The sequence below is a fragment of the Bos indicus x Bos taurus genome, chromosome 7 (genome assembly GCF_003369695.1).
Source record: "Bos indicus x Bos taurus breed Angus x Brahman F1 hybrid chromosome 7, Bos_hybrid_MaternalHap_v2.0, whole genome shotgun sequence".
Taxonomy (NCBI): domain Eukaryota; kingdom Metazoa; phylum Chordata; class Mammalia; order Artiodactyla; family Bovidae; genus Bos; species Bos indicus x Bos taurus.
Genome location: NC_040082.1, coordinates 99269419 through 99284716, shown reverse-complemented (window position 1 = coordinate 99284716; position 15298 = coordinate 99269419). Strand labels below are relative to the sequence as shown.

The window sequence follows — 15298 nt, the reverse complement described above, 5'->3', positions numbered from 1 at the left end:
GCCTCCGGTCGCACGAGCCCGTTGCCCCGCCCCTTAGTGGCGTCTCTGTGGAAACCAAGGGAAGCGACGGTTATTGCAAGACTGGGGGAGGGAGCTAGCAGTTGAGTGACAGGGAAGGCAACATCAACAGGGCCCGCAGCTCGACTGGGTGAATTCGGAGGTGGGCGGCCCCCGGGGAGTACCGGGGAGCAACGGGAGATAGCAAGGGGTTGGGGGCATGGGCTGGGGCACCTGGATGGAGAGGCTGCTCCGGCGAGGGAACCCCTGTCACGAATGGGAGGAAAGTAAAGGGGAAAGAGGTGGGGAAAGCTCTCAGGCACACACCCCGCGACTTACATGTAACCTGAGCTCTCTCATTATTCTGGGGGTGTCTTCACTGCCCTTTCTAATGCACGCCCCCGGCCCACCTTGCTAGACCCCATAGGCAGGGAGCCCACTTTTGTCTCTACCTGTACTGCCCGGTATGGTCACCTCTGGCCACATGTGGCTACTGAGTCCTTGAAACGTGGCTGATCAAAATTGAGATGTGCTGTAAAGGTGAAACACACAGAGACTTAGTATAAAAAGGAAGATGTAAAAAAAAAAAAACCTCATTAATCAACTTTTATGTTGATTAGTGCTATTATTACTGATGATATTATCAACAATAATATTATTAGTTATGTAACTAATGGTATGCTGAAATATTATTTTGCATATATTAGGTAAAAATACATTATTAAAATTAAATTCCTGTTTCTTTTTACTTCTTTGATATGCCTATTGGAACATTTAAAATCAGACACAGCTTGGATGTGGCTGGCCTGGCAGTTGTGTGTCTCACACTGGACAGTGCTGGTTTGGGGTCATGTCATGCTTTTGTTCCATTGATTGATATAAGCAGGCTGGGGAGGTTGGTTGCCACTACACACACATACAGACTCAAGCAGACACTTAAAACAGGACTTGGCACCCCTCCTTACCTTATCTCCTTTCTCCTGGTTCCAGACCCCACCCCTGAGCCTTCTTCAACTGTTGAGCGCTCCAGAACTCAGAGGCCTGGCATCAGAGACATGGTGAGAAGTCCTCAAAGACAGATTGTTGGTTCACAGGAGAGCAGGGCGGGGAGAAGGTGAGTCAGTGCTCAGCACTTACTCATCCAGGTTAGGCTCTAGAAATTTCTAAAGCTACAACTTTTGGGGACCCCTGTCTCAGAATAAAGGAAGCTAGGTCATTACCTTTTTCTGGACTTCCTTGGTGGTCCAGTAATTAAGACACTCTGCTTCCACTGCAGCAGGCCCAGGGTTCAATCCCTGGTTACTGAAATAAGACCCCAAGAAATTAATTACCTTTTTCCTCGGGCCTATCTGGGCAAAACAGAAGGATTTTTTTTTGTCTTGGCTGCGTGGGTCTTCGTTGCTTTGTGCGGGCTCTCTCCAGTTGCAGTGAGTCGGGGCTACTCTTTGTTGTAGTGCTCAGGCTTCTCACTGTGATGGCTTCTCTTGTTGTGGGGCATGGGCTCTAGGTGCATGGGCTTCAGTAGTTGTGGCACACAGGCTCAGTAGTTGTGATGCACGGACTTAGTTGCCCTGAAGCATGTAGGATCTTCCCTGATCAGGGATCAAACCCGTGTCCCCTGCATTGGCAGTTGGATTCTTATCCACTGCGGGAAGTGTTTTATACCTGTACTTTCCAAAGCACAGATCTTTTCCTGTTGGCAATTGTGGAGCTCATAGTATCAGGAGAGCCTTTGTGTACCAACAGGCCTTGTTTCCTGGCTTCATGGAGAAGGGTAGGAGATTACTCACTCAGAAGCCACAAGTTTAGCGACTTCCCTGGTGGTCCAGTGGCTAAGACTCCATGCTTCCAATGCAGGGGACCTGGGTTCCAATCCCTGGTCAGGGAACTAGATCTTACATACTGCAACTGAGGCCCAGTGAAGCCAAATAAATAAATGTTAAAAAAAAAAAAAAGAACAAGCCACAAGTTAAAATCCTACCAGGTTGAGTTACTTGAAGCATCTACTTCTGAGATGTTGAGGGGGGAGGGTTGAACCCCTAAAATCTAGCCACGTTTTGCTAGCAATTTCCAGGTTCTCCAGTGTGGTCTGAGTAGGTATGTCTTCCCTACGGCTGGGTTCCAGCTAGGTAAGGCATATGGTGTCCAAAAGGATGTCATTTTTGGAGATTCCACACACATTCCTACAGGCTTGGGACATTCTGGAATTTCCCTTTGGAGGCTGCTTTCCTGAGCCCTGAACTCACTCAACAGGCACCAAATAATTTTGTGAACTGTGTGCCAGCTGGGGCATATGAATAGTTTCCACCCGCCTCCTCACCTACAAGAAACTGATAGAAAGGCATGATCCAGCCTGCAGAGGGGAAGTCCTCTTTGGTTTTGATGGGTATTACAGGTGGAGGGGTGGATTTCCCAGGTGGCTCAGTGGTAAAGAATCTGCCTGTCAGTGCAGGAGACGTAGGAGACTCAGGTTCAATCCTTGGGTTGGGAAAATCCCCAGAGGAGGAAATTGCAACCCACTCCAGTATTCTTACCTGGGAAATCCCATGGACAGAGGAGCCTGGTGGGCTACAGTCCATGGCGTCATAAAGAGTCAGACATGACTGAGTTCCTGAACACACACAAGTGTGAGGACCCCTTGTTGGCCTCATCTGGCTTCCAGTAATCAGGCTGCCAGCACGAACAGAATTCATCCTCGGAACAAAGCCTGACCACTTTGTTGACACCATACCATGGCTCTGTCTGTACCTGTTGATAGGGACAGCTAGTTTCCCCAGCACACTGGCTGATTCCTAATGGTGACAAGTAAATACGTTTGGTATTTGCTGAGCCAAATGTAACAGGCCCCTTAAAGCAGTTTCCAAAGGGGGAATTCCAGAAAGGTCTTATGCTGTGGCACTGTTGAAGAGTGAGCAGGGCCTCCTTAGGTCTCAGATTCAGGCGAACCCATGATCGTTTGGAGCTGGAAGATCTGGTGTGTTTGGTTGTGTCAGTCTCACAAATTCTTTTTCTTTTTTTTAATTCCAGAGTAACTGCTTTACAATGTTGTGCAGGTTTCTACTGTACAACAATGTGAATCAGCTAAAAGTATACATATATCTCCTCCCTCTTGAACCTTCCCCATAACCCCCATCCCAGCCTTCTAAGTCATCACAGAGCACCAAGACAAGCTCTTTTTCTATTTCCCAGGTGCAAGTAAGATAGGATCTTGATTCTTCCAGAAACCTGGCTTGGCTTGTTTTGGGGTTTGTGATCAAACTGGTTCAGAGCTGTGTGAGGGAAGGTAGAGCCTACAGTAGACAAGCCAGGGCTGATTTGCAACTTTCCCCTGTGTCAGGAGCCCCGGAGAGAAGTTTCCCAACCTTTCTGCCTTTTGAATTTTTAAATTCATGGGATGGATTTTCTTTCTTTTTATTAAGATATAGTTTACATCCAGTAAAAATCACCTTTTCTGCTATACAATTCTGAATAAATACAGACATGTAACCACCATCGCAGTCAAGATATGGAACATTTCTATCATCCCCCCAAATTCCCCTGTCTCCCTTTGTCAAAGATCCCAGCCCCTGGCAACCACTGATCCAGTTTCTGCATCAATACTTTTACCTTTCCCAGAAGTACCTTAAAATGGAATCACACAGTGCACAGACTTTTGAAACTGGCTTCTTAATATAATGCATTTGAGGTTCCTCTGCATTGCTTCCTATGTCAATAGCTCAATCCTTTTTTATGACTGAATAGTATTCAGTTTGTTTACATTTCACCCATGGAGGGACATTCAGGTTTTAATGGCTGTTGGTAATGACAAATAAAGCCTTGATAAGTATTTGCTCACTGGTTTTTATGTGAACATAGGTTTTTATTTCACATGGGCATTCTACCAGGGCAGATTGTTAGCTTATATGACTGTAATGCTTTTGAAGTTCTTTTTGATGAAGAGAAGAAGAGTTGAAAAGAGTGGTGATGCTTTAAAAAAAAAAAAATTAAGGCTTTATCATCATCTGAATCACATCTTACACAAGATTACCATAAACACTCAATATGCTAAACAGTTTACACCTCAGCATTTTATTCACTAAGTGGCCTCAGGCAAGTCACATAACCTCCCAGAGCCTTGGTTTCCCTACCTGTAAAACGAGGTAATGACAGGCCAACCTCATAGGATTATTTTTTTAAATGAAGTTCTTTTTGGCTATGCTGGGTCTTCATTGCTGCACTTGGGCTGTCTCTAGTTGCAGAGCTTTGGCTTCTCATTGTGGTGGCTTTTCTTGTTGCAGAGCATGGGCTTTAGGCACAAAGGCTTCAGTAGTTATGGCTCTCGGGCTTAGTTGCCCCACGCACGTGAGATCTTCCCGGACCAGGGATGGAACCCATATTCCCTGCACTGGCAAGCAGATTCTTAACCACTGGACTACCAGTGAAGCCCGTCACAGGATTATTGTCAGGATTAAATGAGTTCATACACATTGAATGTCTGGAACCGATTTGACACAGAGTAGGACCTTGTCAGTGTTAGCTATTATTATAAGGTTTATTGCCTGGGCCCTCTCAAATTCACATAGCAACCCTGGGAGGTAAGATCTACTCTTATCCCAATTTTATGGAAGACATACTTAGCAATTACAGAGAACAAGTTGTGCAAGAGCACATGGGCAGTAAATAAGCAAACAGCAGGTCCAGGTTTTCAACTAAGGCTGACTGACTCCAGACTGACCTGCTTAGTTCTTATATTCTTATATTCTTAGTTCTTAGTTCTACCAATGAAACGGAAGCAATAGGATATATGTGTTTGTGAGTGTGTCTGTGTATTAAGAGACTTGTTTCAGGCATTGGCTCTGACAGTTGTGAGGGCTGGCAAGACAAGTGTGAAATCTGTAGGGCAGACCAGCAGGTCTTGGCCAGGAACTAATGCTTCATTCTCAGGCAGACCTCCATATTTGCTTTTAAGGTCTTTCAGTGTTTGCTTTTAAAGCCTTTCAAGTGACTGAATGAGGTCTACCCACAAAATCAAGGGTCATCTCCTGTACTTAAACCCAACTGATTATAGATGTTAACCTAACCACATCTGCAAAACACCTTCACAGCAGCAGTTAGATTAGTGTTTAATTGAATAACTGGGTACTATTGCCTAGCCAAGTCTGTGTATACAACTACCCATCACATCGTCTCCTCTTCTCTGAGTTGATAGCTCAAACCTCTGCCAAGTTTCTGTGAAAGTCACTTTTCCAGTAACATTCCAACGTGCCTGGTGAGGGAATTCCCTGGAAGTCCAGTGGCTAGGACTCTGCACTTCCATTGCTCAGGCACAATCCCTGGTCAGGGAACTAAGATTCCACAAGCCACTCAGCCTGGCTGGAAAAAATAAAACAACAGTGCCCAGTGAGTATGTGTCCAGGTCAAAGAGCATAATAAGAGAAGTTGAGTTTGGGCTCTTTTTTTTTTTTTTTTTTGGTGGGGGTTGGGGGTTAAACAATTAAAACTTCTGAGTATGATCCAGGCTTACTCAAGGAAGAGAGATTTCCCAGCCCTAAGGTTGCCCCCAAATACAAGGACACCCCTTGCATGATGTTTTTGGTCCACCAGAGCTATGTGAAGACCTTTAGAGGCCTCAACATCTGTTAACTTTTTTTTTTAGGGTGGGTTTATTAGTGGCATGTGGGATCTTAGTTCCCCGACTAGGGATCAAACCCACGCCCCCTGAAGTGGAAGCAGGGAGCCTTAACCACTGGACCACCAGAAAAGTCCCCACATCTGTAACTCCCTTTTTTTTTTTAATTTTTGGCCACACAGCATGTGGGATCTTAGTTCCCTGACCAAGTACTGAACCCATACCCCCTGCATTAGAAGCAGAATCCTAACCACTGGACTGCCAAGGAAGTCCCCACATCTGTAACCCTTAAATTTATAAGTGTGAAGAAATCCACAAGCTCTGGGTTTTTTCCCCCATTATGACTCCCCCACTATCTCTTTATGTAACTTTATATAAAAAAAAAAAAATCAAACTCCCTCCCCTCCATGATTAGTTCAGGACCCCTGCAGTGCTGTGCCCCTGGGTATCCAGCCTAGACTCATCCTCCCAGGTTGGCTGGTGTGTGTGGCTTAGTCCAGAGTCCTTTGATGGTGGTGGTTTAGTCACTAAGTTCTGTCTGACTCTTTTTGACCCCATGGACTGTAGCCCACCAGGATCCTCTGTCCATAGGATTTTCCAGGCAAGAGTACTGGAGTGGGTTGCCATTCCCTTCTCCAGGAGATCTTCCTGACCCAAGGATCGAACCTGGTTCTCCTACACTGCAGGCAGATTCTTTCCAAATGAGCTACCACGGAATCCCTTCCTGACACGGTTACACTGGGGTCAGGGAGTGGCCAGGGATGGCCGGAAGGCCATGGCGTCTTTCTCAAGAGTTCCAGTTTGCACAAGGACAGTGGTTACCAGAAATGTTTTGTTGTGTCCTGCCAGGAAGGGGGATCCTCAGCAGCCCACCATTCAACTGGATGGTTAGTCACCCCTTTGACAGAACTTCCTCTAAGCTAGGTCTGTCCCAGGCACTTTACAAATGTTGACTCAATGCCAACTTCAAAGCCCTATGAGGCTGGTACAACTACTACCCCCATTGTACAGATGAGGACGCTAAAGGCCCTAGAAGGCTCAGTAACCAGCCCAAGATCACACAGCCACAAAGTGCTAGAACCAAGAATGAAACGTGACTATTTGGCTCCAGCACCAGTGTCACACCGCCCAGACTTCCCAAGCAGTTCTTCCAAGAACCTTTCCCCACTGTAGGCCGCCACCACCTACTCCCCTCTTCCCTTCTCAGGTGGTACCTCTTTCTGAGCCTCCTTTCCACGTCAGCCCTGTCCTTGACCACAGACACACCAGACTATAGGAGCCAAAAGGGATCATGTTGCCCAGAGATGAAGATACTGAGGCCCTGAGAGGTGTATTGCATGCCCATGTCTCCCCCACATCATGAACGTAGTGGGGCGGGGGTAAAGAACCAGGTGCATTAAAAACAGCCAGGACTTTTTAGTCTGCGGAGGGAGAGGGGCAATTGAGTCTGGCCTGGCCTGAAAGGTCGGGCAGGTGGAAATCAACGAGAACTTGCCCGCCAGAAAAACATGAAGAAATCCCAGGAAATTAGTAAGGGAAAAAGAAAAGAGGATAGCCTGACTACCTCTCAGAGGAAGCAGCGGGACTCTGAGATCATGCAAGAAAAGCAGAAGGCAGCCAATGATAAGAGTCTATGCAAACAAGAGAGAAATAATGACTATGTGGAAAACCTGGGTGCTACTGCAAACTAGTTGTATCATAAGCTCTATGATCAAGATTTTGTAGAGTGAACAGTCAGTACTTGCTATGCTAAGTCACTTCAGTCGTGTCCGACTCTGTGCGACCCCATAGACGGCAGCCCACCAGGCTCCCCCATCCCTGGGACTCTCCAGGCAAGATCACTGGAGTGGGTTGCCATTTCCTTCTTCAATGCATGAAAGTGAAAAGTGAAAGTGAAGTCGCTCAGTCGTGACTGACTCTTAGCGACCCCATGGATTTCAGCCTAACAGGCTCCTCCGTCCATGGGATTTTCCAAGCAAGAGTACTGGAGTGGGGTGCCATTGCCTTCTCCGATGTTATACCTTATAAAACTATTTTAAACTTTTCCTTTCAACCTGACTTAGTCTGATGTTTCAGAACCATTCTTCAAAGAATAAAACACTAACCATACATTTGAAAAAAAATAAAAACAGCCAGGAATATTTATGAAGCTTTGGTTCCAGACACTTCCTGGCACTGGAGACTCAGCAGTGACAGGACCCAGTCCCTGACCTTATGGTGATTCCAGGCTAGGAGTGGGGGAGACATTTAACATGAAAACCAAGGAACAATTTCAGATTTCAGTGGCAGGTGTTCTTGAGAAAACGGTAAAGTGAGAGGCTTGAAGGGCTGAACTGAGAAGACCTCTGCAGGGAGGTGAGCTTTGGCTCCCGGTGCTCACCTCACTTTGCAGGGTCCTTTATGACTGAGGACGCAGATAATACTGGAGCTCCCACCTGCATTCTGCTCGCAAAGAGTTGGATATGACTGAGCATACACACACAGCTGGTAGAACAGGGCGGGTGACTATTTTTATTTCCAGAAGGAAGCGGGTATCTGGGGCTGGGGGAAATTAGGCAACTCCTGGAGACACCTGGCAATAACTCATTCCTGGCCCTGTGAGATAGGGGCGGGCATATTTGCATCTGCTAGTGAAGGGGCTAATAGATGGGGAAACAATGGAAACAGTGAGAGACTTTATTTTCTTGGGCTCTAAAAATCACTACAAATGGTGACTGCAGCCATGAAATTAAAAGATGCTTGCTCCTTGGAAGAAAAGCTATTACCTACCTAGACAGCACATTAAAAAGCAGACACATTACTTTGCACACAAACGTGCATCTAGTCAAAACTATGGTTTTTCCAGTAGTCATGTATGGATGTGAGAGTTGGACCATAAAGAAGTTGAGCACGGAAGAACTGATGCTTTTGAACTGTCGTGTTGGAGAAAACTCGAGAGTCCCTTGGACTGCAAGAAGATCAAACCAGTCAATCCTAAAGAAAATTGGTCCTGAATATTCATTGGAAGGACTGATGCTGAAGCTGAGGCTCCAATACTTTGGCCACCTGATGCGAAGAACTGACCACTGGAAAAGACCCTGATGCTGGGAACGATTGAAGGCAGGAGGAGAAGGGGACAACGGAGAATGAGATGGTTGGATGGCATCAACCACTCGATGGGACATGAGTCAGAGCAAGCTTCGGGAGTTGGTGATGGACAGGGAAGCCTGGCGCGCTGCAGTGAGGTCGCACAGAATGGGACACGAATGAGCGGCTGAACTGAACAGTGAAGGGGCGGTGTCTTCCCCAGACCCGCCCCTTCCTGGAGTAGCGCGTCGTAACCTATTGACCCAAACAGGAGGCGGGCCGCAAGGCCGGCCTGGTTGCAGGAAGCAATAAAACATGGTCGCTATTGGTGCCCGCTGAGGGTGGGCGGGGCCTCCGTCGCCCGGGGTGCGCGCCGCTGAGAAGCGTTGCCCGGGAGGGGGCGGGGCCGCGCGCAGGCGGCCGTTGGCGGCACGACCCCGCCCCGGATGTCGCGCGTCGCAGCCTGGACGACGGGGATTGGCCAAAGCCGCGTGGGGGGCGGGGCGGAAGGTTCTGGAGGGGGCTGGCGGGCTCTGGAAGCTTCCGCCGGACGGGTATATAGAGTCCGGGACGGGGCGGTGGCGGAGCCGGGGGACGGCGACAGCTGGGTGGCGGGCCGCAGGCGGGGGCAATGGGAAAGGACTATTACCAGACGCTGGGCCTGGCCCGCGGTGCGTCGGACGAGGAGATCAAGAGGGCCTACCGCCGTCAGGCGCTGCGTTACCACCCGGACAAGAACAAGGAGCCCGGCGCTGAGGAGAAGTTCAAGGAGATCGCCGAGGCCTACGACGTGCTCAGCGACCCGCGCAAGCGCGAGATCTTCGACCGCTACGGGGAGGAAGGTGCGTGCGCGCGCGCAGCCGGGGGCGCGCCCTCGCCGTTTGACAGGCGGAGAAACCGAGGCAGGGCGGCCTCGCTGCAGCATCTCCGGGGGGCGTTTCGGACGCAGGGGTTGAAGCAGCCCCTGTCCTCTGGCCACAAGGGCCTCCGCCCTCGGATTGGCGGCCGCCCGATGGGAGGAGGGGCCCTGGCCGCGCTGCTTGTTCAGAAGCTTCTAGTATGTCTGGGGCTGCCCCTCCCTGGGCGCTCGCCTCCACCCACGTCCGAGATCGGTCCGGGGGTGCGGGTGCGGAAGGAGAGGATTCGGAGGCCTAGCTTGGCTGCTGGCGTTGCGGGCCTGGGCTCACCTGGGCGAGGTGGGAGGCTCTGCCACCCCGGGGTTCAGGGCAGGGCCTCTGGCTGAACCCTGGGCACAGGCTGCGAGTAGTGAGCCTGCAAATGAGGTGCCAATTAGCGCCGAGCGACCTTCCGCGCCTCTCCGAGGGTGGAGTGAGGTAATCCTTGTAAAGTGCTTACCTAGTCGGCCGTCAAGGTGCAAGGAACAGTGGGGCCAGCCCTCTTCAGGGTAAAAGAAAGAAGCTTTCTTGTCCTGTCTCCCATTGATGACTCAGGCAGGTTGCTGGGCTTAGTCCTCAGGAAGAAGCGGCTTATTATATGAGAAAGGGGGCAGTTAGTGCCAGGGTGCGAGAATTTGAAAGGCTGCATTTTGCAGTTTAACGTTCCTTTTACTCTCCCACACGTCTCTAGCAGTAGGGGATTTAAGAGTAAGCATTTAGTGAAAACTGATCGGGGGTTAAGCATTTTTTTCATTGGATCTCTTAGTGAGTTTTTCGTACTCATTGTAACAGTGCAAGGGGAATGAGTTACTCAGATGTGAGGACCTGAGTGGCCCCAAGAGATGCCTGTCTCAGAGCTTGAACCCTTCACCGCTGTCTTGCCACAGTGGACTACCTGCCATAAGTGGGTGGGGGTTCTGTTTCTGCTGCTGCAAGTGGGAGGTAAAAGCTTGGAGTTCTTCCTTGTTCTTCCCTGACAGGCTAAAAAAAATTTCTCCCCCAATGGCTCCTAAGCTTTTTTCCTTGAAGGAAAGTTCCTGGAGAGTTAAGTTCCCAGCCCGCCATCTGATTTCTTCTGCTTTTGCTCCTCAGGCCTGAAGGGCAGTGGCCCCAGCGGTGGGAGCAGCGGCGGTACTAACGGTACCTCCTTCAGCTACACATTCCATGGAGACCCTCATGCCATGTTTGCTGAGTTCTTCGGTGGCCGAAATCCCTTTGACAACTTTTTTGGGCAGCGCAACGGGGAGGAAGGCATGGACATCGATGACCCGTTCTCTGGCTTCCCCATGGGCATGGGTGGCTTCACCAACATGAACTTTGGCCGCTCCCGCCCTGCCCAAGAGCCCACCCGAAAGAAACAAGATCCCCCCGTCACCCATGACCTTAGGGTCTCACTTGAAGAGATCTACAGCGGCTGTACCAAGAAGATGAAAATCTCTCATAAGCGGCTGAACCCCGACGGAAAGAGCATTCGCAATGAAGACAAAATCTTGACCATCGAAGTGAAGCGGGGGTGGAAAGAAGGGACCAAAATCACCTTCCCCAAGGAAGGAGACCAGACTTCCAACAACATTCCAGCCGATATTGTCTTTGTTTTAAAGGACAAGCCACACAATATCTTTAAGAGAGATGGCTCTGATGTCATTTATCCAGCCAGGATCAGCCTTCGGGAGGTAAGGCACTAGGCAGGGCAGCGTCTGGGGAGGGAGAAGCTGTTTTGTGATGCCGTTCAGTGTTTGCTTGACAGATGTTTCTGGGCATTTGGTGCGGCCAGGCTTGGACAGTGCAATGGCGACAAGACCGTCCAGGGCTCTGTTTTTACGGAGCTTCTGTGCTGGTGACCTGGGTAGATCTTAAGGCAGGGTCTTAGCTGCAGAGGCCTGATGGCGCTTACCCTCCAGTCAGCAGCCTCTGGGCAAGATGTGAGCTTCCTAAGCTACTCTTTCTAATGCTGTCCCTTTGCTTTCCAAGGCTCTGTGTGGCTGTACAGTGAATGTCCCCACTCTGGACGGCAGGACCATACCCGTTGTGTTCAAAGATGTCATCAGGCCTGGCATGCGGCGAAAAGTTCCTGGAGAAGGCCTTCCTCTCCCCAAAACACCCGAGAAACGCGGGGACCTCATTATTGAGTTTGAAGTGATCTTCCCTGAAAGGATTCCCCAGACGTCAAGAACCGTTCTTGAGCAGGTTCTTCCGATATAGTCAACCCGTGTTCCCCAAGGACTGACCAGGGACCTTTCCAGAGCTCAAGGATTTCCGGACCGTTCCACCAACTGTGGACCCGCGAGAGGGCGGGAGGGCCCAGGGAGGGCTTTCATACTGCTGAATGTTTTCCAGAGAATATATTACAATCTTTCAAAGTCGTGCACTAGACTAAAGTTGTTTTTCGAGCGGTAGGGCGGCAGGTGGTGGGGACAGCAAGCAAAGGCAATGCAGTCTGCCCCACTGGGTCCTTGCAGCCCTCCTGGGTGGGCAGCACCCGCCTCCTCCCTCTCCAGGCCCTGCCCAGAGGGAGAGGCAGACCGCAGACCCACAGTTGGACTTGATCCCCGTGTTGTAGTCCCTCCGCTTGTAGACGTCCTGTGGTGTGGACCTGCCTTCATGGTTACCAGACCCTGTACACTCCTCAGTTTCTATTGTGTGATCAGTTTGTGTTTTATTTTGTATTTGTCTCCCCCATCTTGCCCTTCTTCTAAGAAACCCTGTCTTCTCTTTTGCCATCTCAAATTGAGAATCTCAACTCTGGTTGCTGAACTGCCTGGCCAGCTCCCACAAGCAATACCTCCCTTGTTCCAGCAGGACCAAGGGAGCCGGCCTTCACTGAGTGAGTAACTTGTGCAACTGCCTCTCCCTCAAGGGTCGGGGACCTTGGCTGGAGTCCTGACCCTGGGCTCCCAGACAGAGATCTTCGCCTTCCTTTGCTGTGAGGCAATCTTTTGGCACACCTGGGATTTCCCCATGACCCAGGTCATTTTTTTTTTGTTCAACGGACTCTGGACTCTCAAAAGGATCTGATCCTTTTGAATTTTGCACAGCCCTAGCTATAATCCCTTTTGATAAAAGGGTCTTTGCTTCTGATTACAGGAGCACTGTGGAACGTCTGTAAATATGTTTTTATAATTCTGTGTAAAGTTGGTGTGCAGTCAGACGAAACCGGTCCACAGCAGCTGCTGCTCTCTGTATAGGGCCATGATGGAACTGAGAAAGAACCTGGGGGCCGGGGGGGTGGGGGGGATGTTGGAACAAGTGTTTGTTCCTTGCAGGTTAGTCTGGTGCTCAGACTTTTAGACTCATTGTAAGTTGCCACTGCCAACACAAGACCAAAGTGTGTGACTTGTCAATGTGCAGCGTGACAGCATTAAAGACTGATGCTAAACCTCAGGGGAGCAGTCCTGCGACTCTGTTTGAGGGTTCTGCTGACGGGATGGGGTGGGGTCCGGGCAGCCCTCCAGAGGCTGCCAGGGTGGGTGGGAGGGAGGGGCAGGCAGGAGGTAGGAGTCCTCTGCAATGGAAAGAGAAGTTGCCCTCCTGAGCTAAATGTGGGGTGAACAAGAGAAACCCGCCGGACTGGATCTGGGCATCAGAAGAGCCCAGTGGATTCAGAGCTTGTTTTTTGGTGAAGGTTGGGGCCAAAGTTAAACAGATCCCTTCCCAGTCTTGTAAGATCTGGTTGCTAGGGCCAAGGAGATGTGTGTGCCCTACTCTCTTAATCTCCACCCACCCCCCAACCCCTGCTTTCTTGCTAGAACAAGCTGGTGTCAGGCAGGCCCTGGCCAAACCAGATTAGGATTCCAGCCCAGGGCCACCCCACCCTGGTTAGGACCTATTTCCTGCCCTCCCTTTATTTACAGGCCACTGAAACTGCTTTTACTTTGTAACTTTTTTTTAAGGAACTGGTTTTATTATAAGGTAAGTAATTACACAGGCCAAAAACCGCATTGCTATTTTGCTACAAGATAATCTGGGTGTAGAAACTTAAATAACTATATTTAACATAACCTTGGAGGGCTTTCCCTTCCCACTGAAACAGTTTAACCACTGGAAGCAATCTAAGTCCAGTGCTGTCCCAGAGAACCTTCTTCAGGGATGGAAATGTTCTTTTTAAAACAAATTCTTTAAGATTCAACAGAACACAAGTTGCTTAGTAGCTACAGGCACATTTCAAGTGCTCAGCACCCACCCCTGGTGGCTAGCAGTGACTATTGGACAGCACAGATCTTAGACGGCTTTTCACCCAAACCTAAGCCATGGGTCTCTTAGAGGAGTAGCTGCTTCAAGCCCAGAGAGGCCATCCTCGTTCGGAGGTGACCCCTGGAGTATTAGAGCCAAAAGGAACCCTATCACCACTTCCAGGATGAGGAATGATATTTACTGCAGAATTGGCCCTGGCCTCAACTGGGGTCACAGACCGCCTTGAGCTGCCATCCGCCTGCCCCAGCCTTCCTCATTAACATAGCTGGTCTGTATGGGGTTCTTACCCAAGGGCTGTGGGCACAGATGAGCACAAAGCTTCAGTGTGTCACACGCAATCCTGGTAAGTTGGAGAAATAACCTTCCTGTGGTGGTGGATGGGACAGTGTCACTCTTGAGGAAAATGACAAGGACCCTAGTAAACAGGCCTGTCCCTCGGATGCACAGCCTTTGCCGACACAACTTTGCTGCACATGGGTGTCACGTGTTTGGTTTGTCTGCAAGCTGGCTTCTCCCCTCGCTCCCTTAGCTCCCCTTTTAATGGATTTATTTTCCCACGATGCCTATCTGACCACATTTCGTAGTTTGCTCCTTCCACAACAGTGTGAGGGGAGCTGCCTCTGTTTTGCACCCACCTCATGGGGTCGCAAAGAGTTGGACACGACTGAGCAACTAAGCACAGTATCTTTATCCATCACACCAGGAGCGCTGCATTTTTCCCTGATTCAAACAATAGAAAACAAAAATTCACATTCAGCCTGTGGTGAGTAGTTTCCTCAGGACCACTGTAGACAAGCCATGGCATTAGAAATTTTTTTTTCCTCTTTTAAAAATGTTTTTTTGTGCAGCCTCCTAGAGACAATCTGCTTATATAAGCATAAACATAATTTCTAAATTTTCAGTTTCGATTTTTGGCTATATAATCACAGTACTGAATTTGTAAGGGCATATAGAGTTAAAAATTCTCCTTCCCATGCTGCTTTTGGGTCCACCGCCAGGAAAATTTTCCCAGTTTTCTCCTGTGCCTTTCCTTCTGCGATGTTGCATGAAGACATTTTTCTTTTTTTACACAAGTGGTACATACTGTATGCTCTGCCCGCCCCCTTTTTCTCTTCTCACATATGGAAATAGCTTCTTCTCTTCTGTTTTTCCATATGTTGATTCTACCAGACACGTGCAGGTGGATGTGAAAATCTAGTTTCATGTTTGGTGGCTTCTATCTCTCCTCTATCATTGCTCCTGCTTCCAGGTTTGAATCTCAACCACTTTGTAGCTGTGTGATCTTGAGCAAGTGACTTGACTAATCTGTACCTCAGTTTTTTCAACTGTAGAATAAGCACAAAAATTGTACTTCTACGGTCGTGAGGATTTTCAGGTATAGATACATGGAGGCACACAGCAGAGCCTGACACAGAACAAGTGCTGTGTGTCAGTTACTGTACCCTAATGTGAAAACACCCCTCAGCCCACTCCAAAGAAACCTCTGAGTTGTGTCCACGGTCTTTCGGGTCTGTGTTCCTGGCTAAGCTCCAGGAACCAA

General features: G+C 49.2%; 1 protein-coding gene and 1 pseudogene across 3 annotated transcripts; both read left to right on the top strand.

Moving 5' to 3' along the window:
* Positions 1–21: 21 nt before the first annotated feature.
* Positions 22–12948, top strand: DNAJB1 (DnaJ heat shock protein family (Hsp40) member B1). 3 transcript variants are annotated; one of them, XM_027548015.1, is made up of 4 exons: positions 22–160; positions 988–1055; positions 10660–11240; positions 11539–12948. In XM_027548015.1, the coding sequence occupies exons 3-4, from the start codon at positions 10749–10751 to the stop codon at positions 11767–11769; spliced, it is 723 nt and encodes a 240-aa protein (XP_027403816.1). In that variant the 5' UTR covers positions 22–160; positions 988–1055; positions 10660–10748; the 3' UTR covers positions 11770–12948. The 3 variants fall into 3 exon arrangements, with proteins under 3 accessions (XP_027403816.1, XP_027403813.1, XP_027403814.1); XM_027548012.1 differs by lacking the exons at positions 22–160; positions 988–1055 and adding an exon at positions 9205–9513; XM_027548013.1 differs by lacking the exons at positions 22–160; positions 988–1055 and adding an exon at positions 9711–10005.
* Positions 6563–7274, top strand: LOC113896380 (annotated as a pseudogene).
* Positions 12949–15298: the final 2350 nt, after the last annotated feature.

What these genes read in the sequence shown, in the direction of transcription:
- DNAJB1 (XM_027548012.1), top strand. Translation starts at nt 9,303, where the DNA reads ATGGGAAAGGACTATTACCAGACGCTGGGCCTGGCCCGCGGTGCGTCG. An exon ending in CGACCGCTACGGGGAGGAAG is followed by an intron (nt 9,514 to 10,659) that starts GTGCGTGCGCGC and finishes TTTGCTCCTCAG; the next exon opens with GCCTGAAGGGCAGTGGCCCC. An exon ending in CCAGGATCAGCCTTCGGGAG is followed by an intron (nt 11,241 to 11,538) that starts GTAAGGCACTAG and finishes TTGCTTTCCAAG; the next exon opens with GCTCTGTGTGGCTGTACAGT.